The 16,454-nt window shown below is 36.9% G+C and overlaps 1 protein-coding gene across 1 annotated transcript in view; it reads left to right on the forward strand.

The window, feature by feature from the left end:
- Nucleotides 1–16,454, forward strand: part of MARCHF6 (membrane associated ring-CH-type finger 6) — a 64,592-nt gene that overhangs the window by 33,363 nt on the left and 14,775 nt on the right. Inside the window, exons 11-21 of the mRNA XM_037063004.1 lie at nucleotides 5,353–5,411; nucleotides 6,646–6,726; nucleotides 6,968–7,036; nucleotides 7,121–7,195; nucleotides 8,041–8,175; nucleotides 10,224–10,343; nucleotides 11,697–11,797; nucleotides 12,823–12,960; nucleotides 13,941–14,145; nucleotides 14,702–14,771; nucleotides 15,921–16,102. Of these exons, the coding sequence (XP_036918899.1) occupies nucleotides 5,353–5,411; nucleotides 6,646–6,726; nucleotides 6,968–7,036; nucleotides 7,121–7,195; nucleotides 8,041–8,175; nucleotides 10,224–10,343; nucleotides 11,697–11,797; nucleotides 12,823–12,960; nucleotides 13,941–14,145; nucleotides 14,702–14,771; nucleotides 15,921–16,102 (1,235 nt within the window). The remainder of the gene's footprint in view (nucleotides 1–5,352; nucleotides 5,412–6,645; nucleotides 6,727–6,967; nucleotides 7,037–7,120; nucleotides 7,196–8,040; nucleotides 8,176–10,223; nucleotides 10,344–11,696; nucleotides 11,798–12,822; nucleotides 12,961–13,940; nucleotides 14,146–14,701; nucleotides 14,772–15,920; nucleotides 16,103–16,454) is intronic.

Consider the following 16,454-nt stretch of genomic DNA (forward strand, 5'->3'; position numbering starts at 1 on the left):
ATTCTCCCCCCCTTAGTTTATAACCACATGTCTCAAGTTCTTTGGGTTCTATATTTGCCCCACTATTCTCGCCCTCCCCCCTATCTATTTTCTGCCTACCATCTATGCTATTTTCTGTGCCTTCTCCCCTCTTCTCCCCCTCCCACCCCCCTGTTTCTAACCCTCCATGTGTTCTTCATTTCTATGGTTCCACTCCTGATCTAGCTGTCCTCTAGGTTTGCTTTTGTTTTAGGCGTGGTTGTTAATAAATGTGAGATTGCTGTCCTTTCACTGTTCATATTTTTCATCTTCTTTTTCTTATATAAGTCCCTTTAGCATTTCATATAATAAGGGCTTGGTGATGATGAACTCCTTGAACTTGACCTTATCTGAGAAGCACTTTATCTGTCCTTCCATTCTAAATGAAAGTTTTGCTGGATAAAGCAATCTTGGCTGTAGGTCTTTGGATTTCATGACTTGGAATACTTCTTTCCAGCCCCTTCTTGCCTGTAAGGTCTCTTTTGAGAAATCCGCTGACAGTCTGATGGGTACTCCTTTGTAGGTGACTGTCCCCTTATCCCTTGATGCTTCTAGGATTCTCTCCTTCATTTTGGTCTTGGCTAATGTAATTATGATGTGCCTTGGTGTGTTCCTTCTTGGGTCCAACTTCTTTGGCACTCTCTGAGCTTCCTGGATTTCCTGGAAGTCTATTTCCTTTGCCAGACTGGGGAAGTTCTCCTTTATTATTTGTTCAAATACGTTTTCCACTCGTGGCTGTTTCTTTCCCCCTTCTGGTACCCCTATAATTCGGATGTTGGAACGTTTAAAGATGTCCTGGAGGTTCCTAAGCCTCTCCTCATTTTTTTGAATTCTCATTTCTTCATTCCTTTCTGGTGGGATGTTTTGTTCTTCCTTCTGGTCCATTCCATTGATTTGTGTCCCCGTTTCCTTTCCATCACTATTGGTTTCCTGTGCATCTCCCTTCATTTCAATCAGTCCAGCCCTCACACGTTCCTCTAATTTGTAACTTTGTTCCTCTAATTTGTGACTATAATCAACCAGTTCTGTGAGCATCCTGATAAATAGTGTCCTGAATTGTGCTTCTGAGAGGCTGGCAATTTCTCGGTCGCTTAGAGTTATTGGCTCTGGGACTTTGAGTTCTTCTTGTGCCATCTTTCGGGTTGTTCGTGCCTGTTCCATAGCAGGATCAGAGCCCTAAAGTGTTCACTAGAGCAGGGCAACTCAGTCGCTGGGTTGTGACGCTGTATGTGGGGGCGGGGTCAAAGAGGGACTATGGCGTCCTGTCCGCCGCCTGCCGCCGCGGCCCTCACCGGTGCCGCAGTTGCTGCCGTCACCGGGCCCACGCGTTTCATCCCACTGCACGCGAGTGTGCCACCGCCGTCAGCCCTCGCCCCCTGGGGCCTGGGTGGTCTGTCTCACTGTGCGCGAATATGCGCCCGCGATCAGCCCCGCACCCCAACTGGTTCCCGTCTGCCTGCGCGCCTGGGTCTGGGGCCCTGTCCTGCCCGACCCTGCTCGCTGCTGGCTCCGCCCCTCTTACTGTCCCCGTTGAACAGTTAGATGTAGTCGGACTTCCGTATAATTCAATTTTCTGTCCTTTGGTTGTGTCTTTGTTTCTCCAAACCTTTGTTGTATTCAAACTTGGTTGTGGGAGAAGGCACAGTGTTTCCACCTATGCCTCCATCTTGGCGGAAGTCTCCTTGTTTAGTTTTTTAACAGGAATATATGGAACAGTTTTAGATGGTATCCTGTATAGGAATCCTGTATAGATACTTTCTTTCCTAAGCAACATTGACTTTAGTAACCTGTGGTTACCTACCATCTCTGCTTCTGTTGGGCATTTCTGTCTCTTTGTAAAAGCCAGTTTGACTGACTTGAGAATATACAATATTCCATCTCTGGAATTAATTTTGTGCTGATTATCTGTGTCCCTTCCCAATGGTAGAAGATTTTGGTACCATGTTTCAAAATCCTGACCGAGGCCTTACCAGAGACCCTAGTTTGGGAGCTGTCACCAGAGATGGATGTAGGCTTGAGGGAAGACAGTGACCCTTCCCCAAGTGTGATTTCCCTTAGAACTAATTCTAGTAAATGTAAAGTCACTTCCAGATACTTTCAGGACTACAGCTGTGAGGATTCTGTAACAACACACATGAGTTCCCCATGTGTGTTGGAGTAATTAGAGAAAGGAAGACAGGATTGAGGAAATGCAGTTGACAGGTTTTCTGCTTTGGGAATGGTGAACTAAATCAAGTAAAGCAAGACTTTAGAATTCAATTCCTGTGTTTCTCAAAGGAGAGAAAGTAGAGTCTGATAAAATCAAGTTATTGGGCTGTGCTATCAATTGTATCTCCTAGGAGGGACATCCGACTACAGATCTCTTCACAGATGATCTTTGAGAAATTCTTTCCTTTAATGCATGTGAGTTACTCCTCAGATCTACTGAGGAGGGAGGAGTAGATTTCCCTAAGGCTCTTGCACTGAATTCCAAGTTACTTATTCTGTGTTGGGGACCATGTTGTGACCCAGAAAGCAGTTGTTTTCAACAGGGCAGAAGCCATGTGGTCACAAAGACACTCAATAGTAAATTGAGGATGAGGCAAAAATTATTTCTGAATATTATTCATAAAGAGTAAAATATAATTATAGGTAACTTGTTGAAACAAAATATCATGCAAACAAGATGATGCAAATTAATAGGAAGCTCATTCTTTGTTGTCCCCCTTGTATATTGGATAAAAATGTATCTGTAGATTATTCTGTGTTTATTTTTCAGATGTAAAATAATTGATATGTAGAGTGTAAATAATTGAAACTGTTTTGATTTTGACCAAAATTTACTTGGGAAAAAAATGACCAATAGAATTGTCTTTGCTCTTGTAAGAAAAGGTTAATGCTAAATTAATGTTTAGAGGAACAAGTCACCTTTAAAACTGGATTTATAGAAATAAGAACTCCTATTTACATAAAGGAAATATCATTAAATAAATATTTTTCTAATCCGATCTCCTAAGCTTATATAAGCTTCTGTAAAGAAAAATTCTGTTTTAGTGCACTCTAAATACATTATGCTTAGGGATCTCTTGGAATGAAACAGTTTTCTTATTTATTTATTTATTTATTTATTTAATTCTTGTTCAAGTACAGTTTTCTGTCTTATATTTTTAGGAATATACTGTATTTCTCCTTTTAGGTGAACACTGTCATTGGGAGTAAACACATATGTTTTTTTCCTACTTCGGTTGCTCTACTGCAGTTTTCCTCTGGCATTTTATACTAATTCTTGTGGTCATGTATTTTGCAGAAATATCACCTTATAGCACTGCTGTTTCCTAGTAGAAGGGGATGATTCTGAGAAACTGACCTTTATCTGTAGTTGTGTGGAATAGGATAGAAATTAATTGTTACAATTGATAGGTTAACATTTATATACACAAATAGAGATGAGACTTGAAAGTATGCCTTTCTCAAGGACCTTCTTGAGTCATCCTCAGAGTTGGGTATGAGAACAAAATGGGAAAATTTCTGTGTACTTTTTTTCTTATTTAAAAGTTTCTTGTGCTTTATAACATACACAGTATATTAGTAAAGTAATATACATGTCTAATTTGTAAATAAATTCAAAATAGATCTTAGACCCATAAATAAATTTCTACCTTTAGATTACTTGATCCAAATTGTTTGGCAGACAGATTCTACAGATTCACTCTAATGTTTTTCTTAATGATTGAGTTCCCCTCCCTACTTCTCTAATCTACACTGTTCATTTTTTTGGTGTAATTAAAAGATAATTAAATTTTATTAAGCACAAATTAAAATTTTTATTAATATAGCAAGAAAGACAAGGAAAAGAGACTATAAAAAATTCTTACTATGAAAATTTTAAGGATATTTTCTTATTTAACCATAATATCATTACCACACTTTAGAAAAACCACCAAAATTTAATATTCCTAGCAATTTGACATATTGAAATTTCCTACATTGTCTTTTAAATGTCATTTTATAGTTGGTTGGTTTGACTGAAGATCCAGATAAGGTCTAGACATTACTTTTGGCTCTTAATCCTTTTGATCTAGAATGTTCTTCTGCTACCCCTCCCCCCTTTTTGCCATTGATTTGTTCAAGGGACTTAGGTCAGCTGCCCTCCAACTGCCTCATGTTGTATATTTGTCTAAATGCTTCCTGATGACGTCTGTTACCATGCTTCTCTTGTGTCCAAGGGCCTGAATAGATTCAGGTCCAACATGTTTGGGACTAATCTTTCACCTGGTGGTGCTTTGCCTAGTAATAACAACATATCAGGAGACCTGTGATATCTGGTTCTCCACCTTTCTCATTGGTACAGATGATAGCATCTTGAAGTCTCTGTTGGTAGGCTTCATTTTTCCATTTACCATCAGAAAGTAATGTGTGGGGGTAGTATTTTTTTTAATGCTGGCCTCATTTATTCATTAAATTTTTTAAAAATTCTCACTCAAGGACATTTTATTTGCACTGGAGAGAGAGAGAGAGAGAGAGAGAAACATCAGTTGGTTGTCTTCTTGTACATGCCCTGACTGGCAACCTGCATAGATGCCCTGACTGGGAATTGAACCTTTGACCTTTCGGTCCACGGAACAAAGTTCCAATCAACTGAGCCACACTGGCCAGGGCAGGGAATTTTAGTATCATGAAAACATCTAGTGTTTCATCAACATTTGACCTAATGATTTCATTATCTCTTGATGATACTTGCCTGAAATAATTTATTAGGCAGTTCAAAATGGTTCTTTTCAAATTGTCATTTTTCACATTTATGGACTGGCTTTGCTATAAAGAAGAACTTATTACTAGCTAAAGCTGTTTAGTAACCTGAACTACTTTGTTCAGAAGCAGCAGGACAGGTGAACAGTTCTTTTCCTTTAAATATCAGTTTTCAGGGTAAGGAGTTGATGAACTAACTACTTCCATAGGTGATAAAAGTGTTTTCTGTGATGTTGTTTTTTTCCTTCGTGTTTTTATTTGGCCTCCCACTTGTTGAGTGTAATGAACTTAATGGATTTCTATGTATTGAGTGTGTTTTCACTGGTTTGGGCCACTGTTTTTGATGCTCATGTCTCTTTTTTTTTGCCTGTGAGACCCTCTTTATAGGCAAAGTTGTTCCTGGGTCCCTTGCTGTAAGCCTATTAGACCTTGATAACTTTGTTGTTCTTTGGTTATAGAGAGTGTCCCAGGAAATACTTGTTTTTAGCTCCAGTTCTGGAATGGTCCATTTCTTTAAAAAGCTGTGGTTCCTTTTAGTGGGCGATTGGTACTAGGAGTGTTCATTGTTTTGATTTTGAAGTTTTCATTGTTTTTCCTCCCTTGTAGCATTTTGCCCTTACCACATTGGTCATTTCTCCCTTGTTGGTTTGGGATTTGAAGAACATGTGAGTATAATACTTCTATAAACTTACTTTCATTGATAACCCCCTAAATTTGATATTTATTGAGCAAGTAATAATATTATAAAGAGTTAATTTATTTCTTAATCTGCCTTATACAAAGGAATAATTATCCATCATTGTCTTGTGCTTTTCTTTAAAAACTGACAGTGAACCAAATCACAGGAGGTTATGTTGCCAGCTAAGGAAGATGTGCTCTCAAATCCCATGCTGCACTGTCTTCTTTCTTGTTGGGTGGACCAGAGGCATTCATGGGAAAATTTTCTTGCTGGCTGATTTATGACCCATTCCAATGAACCTCTGTGCCCTCCCCTCCCTTTTCACCCTAGTGAATTTAGATAAATAACAGTACATCAGTTGATTTTTTAAAAAGGTTAGTCAATATTAGAATGATGGGCTGTAGAGTTTTCTAAAGAATTTGCTTTATTTTTGACAGTTTATCATTGTCAGAGGTGGATGAATATCTGGATGGACAACTACTGTCTTGGTGGGGGTACAGAAGGACTTAGCTTTTTAAGGAAGAGCTGACATACCTGGCTACTCTGTTCAGTTTGTGTACATGAATCCTGAGAGAGAGCACATTTTGAAGTGTTCTGAAAGGGCAAAGAGGTGTTTCAATGTTTGATAAAAGCTCTCCAAATTCTCACTAGTTGAATGCAAAGACTTGAAAAGTTAGGATGAATTCTTTGATAAATTTTGACTTTCCAAACTATTGCTACTTGTTACCTGAAATTCAGGAATCAAAAATATGTGCAGTATTTGTCACTTTCCAAACTCTTGGTTCTGTAAATCAAGAATGGGACAGATTAGGAGAGCAAGGGAAATTAAATAGTGCTTTCTAGTGGTAGGAAGTGAGATGGCTGGGATGCACTGGATAGGGGGACAGCTTGGGCAATGTGTTGTTGCTTTTGGTGCTCAGCTTTTAGCAAGTTCACTTTAGAACAGAGCATTACAGCTTCTCCTTTATTTTTGTAAAATTTAATTCACTCTATTTTGTCTGCTTGAATAAAGTATTATTCTTTAGTTTTTTTCTTATCCTTTTATATACTGCATAATAGTCAGTGGGAGAATCTGGTTTCCAAAGGGGATTTCATGGTTGTTTTCTAGTTGTAAATTGCCTAGATGGTTCACTTCTAGTTTACTAGAATGGTTTAATATATTAAACTGGGGTGGAGGCCATATGGTACAGTTAAAATTTATTTATTTTTCTTATTTCCAGGTTCAAGCATCTCATTTTGAAGGCCTAATCACAACCATAGTTGGGTATATACTTTTAGCAATAACACTGATAATTTGTCATGTATCCTTTAATGAACCAAGTTGGGTGTTTAGTGATATTATTCATACCAAAGAGTTAGTCCTGTTACTGACCAAACTATTTGCTTCCCCTTATCCTCTTAGTAAAAGGTATTTGTAGTGAGGATAAGGGAAGGCAAAATATGAAATAAATTCTGTCTGCCAAGTAATATTAAGCATTACCTTAATTTTTATGTTTTGTTGTAACTTGAAATGCTTCGTTTTTCCTTGACTAGATCCTGTAGGGTTTGGCAACTCTTGTTAAATTCCATAGGTCTCGTCGCTTGCTGGGAGTCTGCTATATTGTTGTTAAGGTAATTGTTGTTATAAGTTAAAGCTGGAAATGATTTATCCCCATTTGTGCGATATTGATGACTTTGGTTTCTGCTTAATTTAAGGTTTCTTTGCTAGTGGTGGTAGAAATTGGAGTGTTCCCTCTCATTTGTGGCTGGTGGCTGGATATCTGTTCCTTGGTGAGTTTATTATTCATTATCTTATAATCAGATAATTTAAAGGCTTCAGAAAAGACATCTATAGAATGGGTTTCTTTTAAAGGAAAGCCAGTATTTGATAATAATTTGGTTATTTTTTTTTCTGTGAATGTATCACGGTGGAGTCTTCAAGCTAATTTTTCTTGAGTACCTGATTTTTTTGAGACTTTGTGCAGATTTTTGATGTCAGCGTATTTTGACTGGAACCTTGCTAATAATTGATGGAGAATTTTCTTATTTTACTCTTCTGAATGTTACGATAATGCCAAGACGTACATAAAAAGAGCAATCTGATAAAAAGACAGTCTTTGTGTTAGTAAATTCAACCCTAGCCATTTGTTTTAACTAAGATGCTCATTTTTTATTATAATCTTTAGTGGCCATCAGTGATAATCAATTATTGACTTTTCAAAAATATTTTGTATATAGAAAAGCTACCCTTGGTTCTGAGATAACATTTTCTCCCATACTTTACTATTAAAACTTGTCATGAATGCAGACCTGTAACTAAGCAAAGAAGATACTATGTTAACCAAAAATGATTTCTTTACAGTGGTGGTATTAGTATAGTTTTTACTTCGCAATTGGTTTTTCAGTCTTGATATTTATATTTAAAAATTTTCAAGTGTCATATGCATTTTTAAATAGTATTTAACCTTACATCATTTATCTTCTGTGAAACCTTGAAGTGGTATTAAGAGAACTATGGTCCCAGAACATCAAAAACGATATGCATAGTAATTTTTATTCACTTCCTAGAAAATGGAGGTGTTATTTGGCAAATGTAGGTGCTACAACTCTTGCTCACCTGTTCTGTTTTGATTTAGGAAATGTTCGATGCTACTCTGAAAGATCGAGAACTGAGCTTTCAGTCAGCACCGGGAACCACCATGTTTCTGCACTGGCTAGTGGGGATGGTGTACGTGTTCTACTTTGCGTCCTTCATTCTCTTACTGAGAGAGGTAAGTTCTGCAGGAAAGTGCTGATGCTGTACATTCACAAAAAGGACTGCTTAACCACAAGTCGCGCCTCAGAGGCTATGATCTTCTAACTAAATAATTTTCTCTGTTTTATTCTTAGATGGAATAACTGATAGATGAGTTTGGCTTAATTGCTTTGAATTGTTTTCAGTCATTTGTCTGAAAAAATTGGCATGTTTTAGTATTTCTCCCTATAATTAGTTACAAATTTGACAGATGAGTGGATTGAGGAGAAAAAGTTAAACAAAAGCACACACTTTACTTTTAGCCATCCTCTAGTACAAATTCTTGCAATTTTTTAAGATCTGAGCCTGTCTTGGACTTCATACAAGGAAATATAGTGCTGGGAATACCCAAAGGTTATGGTTTAATGTAGGATCAAATATGTAAAATGGTCTTGAAGCAGGCACCTTAAGTGTGGAATTGGAGTGAAAGTCCTTTATTTTTCCCGTTCACTTGCCAGATGGGCACCTTACTAATCTGTTTTTGGAATACAGTCTTTTCTGGTTTGAAGACAGTGACAGTGAGGTCAGTATTTGATTAGTATACATCTCATACTCAGTCATTTTGGTGCAATAGGAAGTATAAAACTGACAGGTATACTCGTTGCTATGCATTCCTTTTCTCAATATTACTGCATACTTGCTCTGTGTTAGTCACTGTGCTGTCTGCTGGGGCAAGAGTGAAAACAAAGACATGATCCCCATTCTCCCTGCTGTTATATCTTGGGGTTGAATACAACTGTCGAACCAGTCAGCTTATTCTTTTGTGAGAGCTTTGAGAGTGGCAATGGAGATGTACAAGGAAGGGCCTGAAGGAGCAGGCCTACTAATCCAGTTTGAATGGAATTAATAGCACAGAGGCTTAATGCTATTCTTGGTGTACTTTGCTGGCTGAAAATTTTGAGGAGTTGAGGAGGGTCTGGGGGCCAGCATGTTCTCCTAAATTATATAGTGTAAGTCTGTAAGTTTAGTAAATTCTGTTTTCATATTAAGCTTGTTTTCTTTCGTTGAAACAAGTGATTGAGACTAAATAATTTTTAAAAATTGTGATTATACATGCTCTCTGAAGTATGTTGTTAAGTGATAAAATGTATAAGCTGAATTTTTTCAATTTATCTATGTGGTTTTTTGTTGATACGGAATCCTAATATTTGGAAGTTAGATGGAACCTTAGAGGTCACGCATTATGACCCCGTTGTTTAGAAGCTGGAGAAATAGAGTTTGGGCATGTGAGAGGCTTTATATAGCATGACTCAGTGAGTTTCGACCACCCAGGACTAATACCCAGACTCATCCATTCATTGCCCCATTACTCACAGACTCTTGAGTTGATGATTTCCACTGAGAGAAGGGAAAAGATGGAGGTAGTGAAATCAAGATGTATAGTGAAAAGTGGTAGGCTTCTTAATTAAAATGACTCTTCCCAGAAAGTGTAAGACTGAAAACAAATCTTCTATTTAGGACATTTTAAAATTGCAACCTAATGATAAAATATAGTGACAGCTTAAAAAATATATTTATTTTTCGCCCTGGCTGGTGTAGCTTAGTGGATTGAGCACAGGTCTGTGAACCAAAGGATTGCAGTTTGATTCCCAGTCAGGGCACATGCCTGGGTTGCAGGCCAGTTCCCAGCAGGGGATGCACGAGAGGCAACCATACATTGATATTTCTCTCCCTCTCTCTCCTTCCCTTCCCCTCTAAAGATAAATAAATAAAATCTAAATAAATAAATAAATAGATTTATTTTTTATATAGGAGATCTAAATTTGACAAACTGTCCTTTAAAACATGTATTTTTCATTAAATAACTAAAAGCATTAAAGAACGTCAAACACAAAATAATTTTCATTAAAGATTCTGATTTGGGAACTTATTTTTTCCCAGGAAAGCTGTATGAATTTTCTAGGTCCTGTTTTTTTAAGATGCCAAAATAATTTTAAGATCTTATTTTTCTGTTAATGTTTTAGCTCATATACAGAACCTTGAAGACATTGCTGAGTATTTATAGTGTTTAAAATATATTTGCAGGTTCTTCGACCTGGCGTCTTATGGTTTCTAAGGAATTTGAATGACCCAGATTTTAATCCAGTACAGGAAATGATACATTTGCCCATTTATAGGCATCTCCGAAGATTTATTTTGTCAGTGGTAAGTATGCCTTTTTATTGTTTTTGAAATAAAGTGTGCTACCCTTTAGACCTTTTTAGGAGGGGGGGATCAGGGGACTGGTACAGTAGATTGAAGTAAGTTATGTTTAAGCCTATGAAACTTGGTTGTTAAATAACAGTTTGATTTTTATATATATATTTTATTGATTATGCTGTTGCAGTTGCCCCATTTCTCCCTCACTCCCCTCCAACCTGCACACCTCCTTCCATCCACATTCCCCACTTTAGTTCATATTCATGTGTCATACTTGTAAGTTCTTTAGCTTCTACACTTCCCATACTATTCTTAATTCTCCCCCTGTCTATTGTCTACCTCCCATCTATGCTACTTATTCTCTGTGCCTTTTCCCCCTCTCTCCTCCTCCCACTCCCCTGTTGTTAACCCTCCATGTGATCTCCACTTCTGTGATTCTGTTCCTATTTTAGTTGTTTGCTTAGTTTGTTTTTGTTATAGATGTGGTTGTTAATAATTGTGAGTTTGCTGTCATTTTACTTAAGGTTAAGTTGAGAGAGTTCATCATCACCACGCCCTTATATGAAATGTTAATGGAACCTATTTAAGAAAAAGAAGATAAAATAGCAGTTTTATTGGTTACTTTGATAAATTTAATAAAATGTTTACTAAAATGAAAAGACTTTCTGTTACTTTAGTAGTATACTTAATTACCAAATTACAAGTTTCTGAATTAAAATTAACTTGCATTAAAGCAATGGAGACTTGTTAATAGCTTCTAAATTAAACTCTTGTACTGGCCAGTGTGTGTGGCTCAGTTGGAGCATTGTTCCGTAACTGAAAGGTTGTGGGTTGGATCCCTGATTCAGGTACATACAGGAGGCAACCAGTTGATGTTTCTTTCTCTGTAAAAGCAATTAAAAAATGTCCTTGGGTGAGGATTAAAAAAAAACCAAAACTCTTAACAGAGGCTCTCAGTTTCTTTCCCATCTAGAAGAAGGAATTACCTAGTTAAATCTAAATTTTTCCAAAATAAAATTCTAAGAGCAATATACTCTCTTGGAAACTTTTTAGCTATCAATATGGGTCATGTCTTATAATGATTACAGATGATTTATCAAGTCACAGATAATTCTGATCCTTCATTGTGAGTTTCTAGCTCTTCCCTCACGTATCATGCAGTGAATAGTAGAGACAGACAGAAGGGTAGCCACCTCATTCAGGAATGCATTCTTTACGCAGGGATCCAAGTATAGTGTGTTGAGTGAGAACACTCTAGGCCCTGGGTGGGTATAGACTTGGATTGTGTATTGTTTGAGTATGTTCAGAAATTCTTACAGAAATGATTTACAGTGAAGTATGTCCTTTTTCTTACTGCAGATTGTCTTTGGCTCCATTGTCCTCCTGATGCTTTGGCTTCCTATACGTATAATTAAGAGTCTGCTGCCTCATTTCCTACCATACAATGTCATGCTCTACAGGTAAGTTTTTGAAATTTGGAAGCTTTACTGATTTAGCTCTGTTAAGGATTTGATATTCAGAGTACATACATTTAAAACATACATTTTTACAGATACTGAAAATTATCTGATAGTTACATTTTGCCATGTTCGAGATCACATAAACATTAGTTTAGCCATTACATTTTCCAAAGGAAGACAGACTTATTTTTCTACAAATTAAGTTTGCCTTTCTTTAGCATTGAAATGTTTGCCATATCTAATGAGAGTGTGTTAGTAGCATCATCTTTATATGAAAGTCATATCAGAAGGAATGTAGCCATAGCTGCACATTTAGTTATGGAATAAAAACAGGATATAAGTCTTATAGATGGAAACTCTTTTTTGATTTAAAAACTTAAGTCACCTGGAAGCAAAGCTTGAGTCTGGCGCCTTAGACCACTTGGCTGTCCGGACACCTTTAAGTCATCTGGAAACCTAGTTTATCACTCCTCCTACATTCCCCTTTTCAGTGATTTGAATTGTCTTTTCAGTCACCTAAAGTAAAAAATTTGCCAGGCAAATTGGATTTCTTTCTCAATTTTACTTCTGATTAGACTTTTAAGATCTTATCTAGTCGAATTCAATTTACAATTTATGACCTTAGTTCAGTCCTTCCTCTTGTCAATAATCCATCACTTACACCCTCCTCCTTCCTCTGTAATCTACATGATAATAATCCAGGTTGGGATGATGAAAGGGAAGAGGTGTGTTGAGTAAGTAGTGACCAATCTTGTAACATGCTACTAATATAGCAAGTGAGGTGAAGATAAGACCTGACCATCAGATTTAACCACACGAAGATCACTGGTAACCCTTGTAAGGAACCGTTTTGTGCCCCTTGAGTGGTAAGCCTTGTTGGCCTCTAGAGAGTGGAGGAGAGGTGGTAAAGACAGTGGAGTGGGTGCATTTGACTCTTTCTGCTGTCATCTCTTTAAATATTCCCAATATACTTATACTGGAGAACAGTGCACATTATAAATTATGGCTCTTCATAATTGTCTTAGTGATGCTCCAGTGAGTGAACTGTCCCTTGAGCTGCTTCTGCTTCAGGTTGTCTTGCCAGCATTACTCGAACAGGGACACACGCGGCAGTGGCTGAAGGGGCTTGTGCGAGCGTGGACGGTTACTGCTGGATACTTGCTGTAAGTACAGGCAGGCGACTCGCAGGTGTGTGTGTCAGTGTGACCTCCTTTCTGGAAACGTGTGTTCCTTGCCTCCCTTAGGAAAAATTAGTTTTAGTAAGAGACAATTTATTAATGTCTGCAGGTTTGTATAATACTTATTTCTAAAAAATTTTAATTAAAAAATAAGTTATTGTACATCCTTCTGTGGAGAATGTATGCATGTATTTATCCTCATAGAGGTTTGCTGCTGGCCCAGGTTCTTTTATTTTATTATACAGGGCAGAAGAAAATTAATTCATTAAAAACAAACCAACATACCCTTGTTTTAAAAGTCTTAAACCTGATATGAGCTCCTTTCAGATTTAGTTTCTCAGTCATTTATTTAGTCAGCATGTTGCATTGATTTTTTTCAAGCTTTATTTGTTATATACTTACTTTGTGATTTAAACTTTTTTTCAGAAAATAAGTGGCATTCTGTAGATATCTTAATGTGACATATTTATTTAGTTGTATTTGATCGTTTATCTTTTTCTAATGGCCCTGTGCCTTGCCCTGAGCCTCTTCCATACAACTCATTTTTGCCTTAAATGATCTGTGGATTGGAGGTTTTAGTTGAGATACATGTCACAGCAGACATAGTAGCTACCTGTAAATAGGAAAAGAAGTTGTTATTTTCCCTTAAGATCTTCACATAGAATATCTTATACATTGTACTTTTTTTCCCAGTTACTGATTTCTTCTCAGATACTACTGACTAAAGAAAACATTACAAAATTGAGTTTATGGGATACTCTGTATGCTAATTAACATTAAATTTAGAAAGGTTTAATTTAAAGTGGGCACCAACATTTAGACCAGATTGAGGTATTAGTGGTATGTACAGATTCTACTTGTACATTTTCTACCCTAAGTAATAATTATTAAGAAAGTAAATGTCATGTCTGCCGTTTATGCTGATCTTGAAGTGAGAATTTTTCACTAATGTAATTTTTACACAGGGATCTTCATTCCTATTTATTGGGAGACCAGGAAGAAAATGAGAACAGTGCAAACCAGCAAGTTAACAATAACCAGCATGCTCGAAATAACAATGCTATTCCTGTGGTGGGGGAAGGTCTCCACGCAGCCCACCAAGCCATACTCCAGCAGGGAGGGCCTGTTGGTTTCCAGCCTTATCGCCGGCCTTTAAATTTCCCACTCAGGGTAGGTACTCTACAGACTTAACTGAAAGTCAAGGTTTGTCATATTTTTATTGAGAAGTGTTCTTGCTGTTTTTGTTGTTGTTAGCATATGGTCCTCTGTAAATATGTCTTAAAGTCTCATGACAAGAACTCATGTTTTTAGACCTTTCGTTATGCAGCATAATGTATGTTAATGTCAGATCAGTTAATCAAATTGAATCACAGAGTTGGGATTCCTTGTGCTCTTGCTCCATGCTGTTTGCAAGGAAGGATGTAAAAGACTCCTAGAACAAACAAGAAATTAAGATTATTGATTCATTTCAACTATGTATCAGGAACTGGAGTGGGCAGTCTTCTGTTTTTCTCCCATTTAATTCTCATCCAAATACTTCAAAGCACTGTAGGAAATTTTACCTAAAATAAAATGTCTTTTTTATATAAAATGAAAGGAAACCTAAAAATAACCAGTACAGACCATTTGTTTTTACTGGGAAAATTGTTTTGATTGTTTCAGGGTGTTATAAAATGCATGGAGCTGATAGGAGCCATTTATGCACTCTCCGTGTTTTTCCTTGCAGATATTCTTGTTGATTGTCTTCATGTGCATAACGTTACTGATCGCCAGCCTCATCTGTCTTACTCTACCAGGTATGAACTTATCCTTGTTCTCCACTGATGATGTTGTGACATCACGAAAAGGTGCTGTGTTTTAAAATGGTATATTTTAGGCCCCGATATGCCAAGGTTGCAGGTTTAGTCCTCGATCAGGGCACATGCAAGAATCAACCAGTGAGTGCATAAATAAGTGGAACAACAAATGATGTTTCTCTCTCTTTCTCTCCTTCCTTCTCTCTCTCCCTCTCTCTTTCTCAATAAAAAATTTTTTTAAAGCATATATCTTGCTGGGGTGTGACCATTCATCAGATATAAAATTGAAATAGTTTTTTCCTCATTTCTGATTGAAGATAGGGTATTGATCTACTTAAGGTTCTTGGCCCTGGCTGGTGTAGCTCAGTGGATGAGCACGGGCCTGCGAACCACACGATCGCGGTTCAATTCCCAGTCAGGGCACATGCCTGGGTTGCAGGCCAGTTCCCGGCAGGGGCCAGTTCCCAGCAGGGGATACATGAGAAGCAACCATACATTGATGTTTCTCTTCCTCTCTCCTTCCCTTCCCCTCTAAAGATAAATAAATAAAATATTTAAAAAAATATGTTTTCTAAGTGTCAGTATATTTAGACCCTAATTTTTCCAAGAAAATTAATATGCTATTCTTTGGTAATTGTGTCCACTTCTTATTAAAATAAGCTTAGTTTTCTGTCTAGGCAAAAAAAGTCATTTGAAAGAAAACTTCTAAATTATTTGTAATACTTCTAAATATTAGAAGTATTTGTACAAATAATAGAAAATAAATTCTCTAACTTTTGTCTTGTAATGTGCTTAATGATTTCATTTGGTGATAGAAAACAGGGAAAACAACTATGCTCTCAAGTTTTTTCAGACCCAAAAGAACAAGTAATGGGCGTGGCAAGTTAGGAGGGCTAGTTTCCAGTGATTAGCTGTGTTTTGGTTGCGTTTTAATCAAATAATCATGTTCTTTAGAGTTTGGGAGGTTTGTTTTTTGTTATTTTGTTTTTGATTTGTTTGCTTTTAACAAAGATATTGATATATCAAAATGTGCTATTTTTTTTACTAATTACTTAAAATGGTTGAAAATACCAATAGACAACATTAATGTCAAGATTATAGTTCTCTTTTTGTAGCCAATGTCTCATTTATCAGCCTTTCTATTTTCAGTATTTGCTGGCCGCTGGTTAATGTCATTTTGGACGGGGACTGCCAAAATTCATGAGCTCTACACAGCTGCTTGCGGTCTCTATGTCTGCTGGCTGACTATAAGGGCAGTGACAGTGCTGGTGGCGTGGATGCCCCAGGGACGCAGAGTGATCTTCCAGAAGGTTAAAGAGTGGTCCCTCATGGTAGGTTTTTCTAGTGAAGACTGATTTTGTCTAATAGGAGTAGTGGATATTTTTCAATCATTTCTTTAAACCCTTTCACTTTTGTTTCTTCATTATCTTGGTAGTGTCAGGAGTTGATTTTCTTGAATCAGAAGGGATAGTTCTTCAAGACAGTAGCTTTCTGGTTCATTCTAAAAATCACAGTTAAATGTATGTGAGAGGTAAGAGAAAATTATGTTATTAAGTGAGGCAGTAATGTCTTGAGTAAATAATACAATAGAAAACTTATTTTGGAGATTGATTACATTTTTAAAGAGTAAGGTATTCTATAGAATTTAAAATCAGTTTAATAGAAATTTTCTTTAACAATTTT

This window comes from Sturnira hondurensis, unplaced genomic scaffold (assembly GCF_014824575.4).
Source record: "Sturnira hondurensis isolate 20B ecotype Veracruz unplaced genomic scaffold, ASM1482457v3 Scaffold0014384, whole genome shotgun sequence".
Classification (NCBI taxonomy): domain Eukaryota; kingdom Metazoa; phylum Chordata; class Mammalia; order Chiroptera; family Phyllostomidae; genus Sturnira; species Sturnira hondurensis.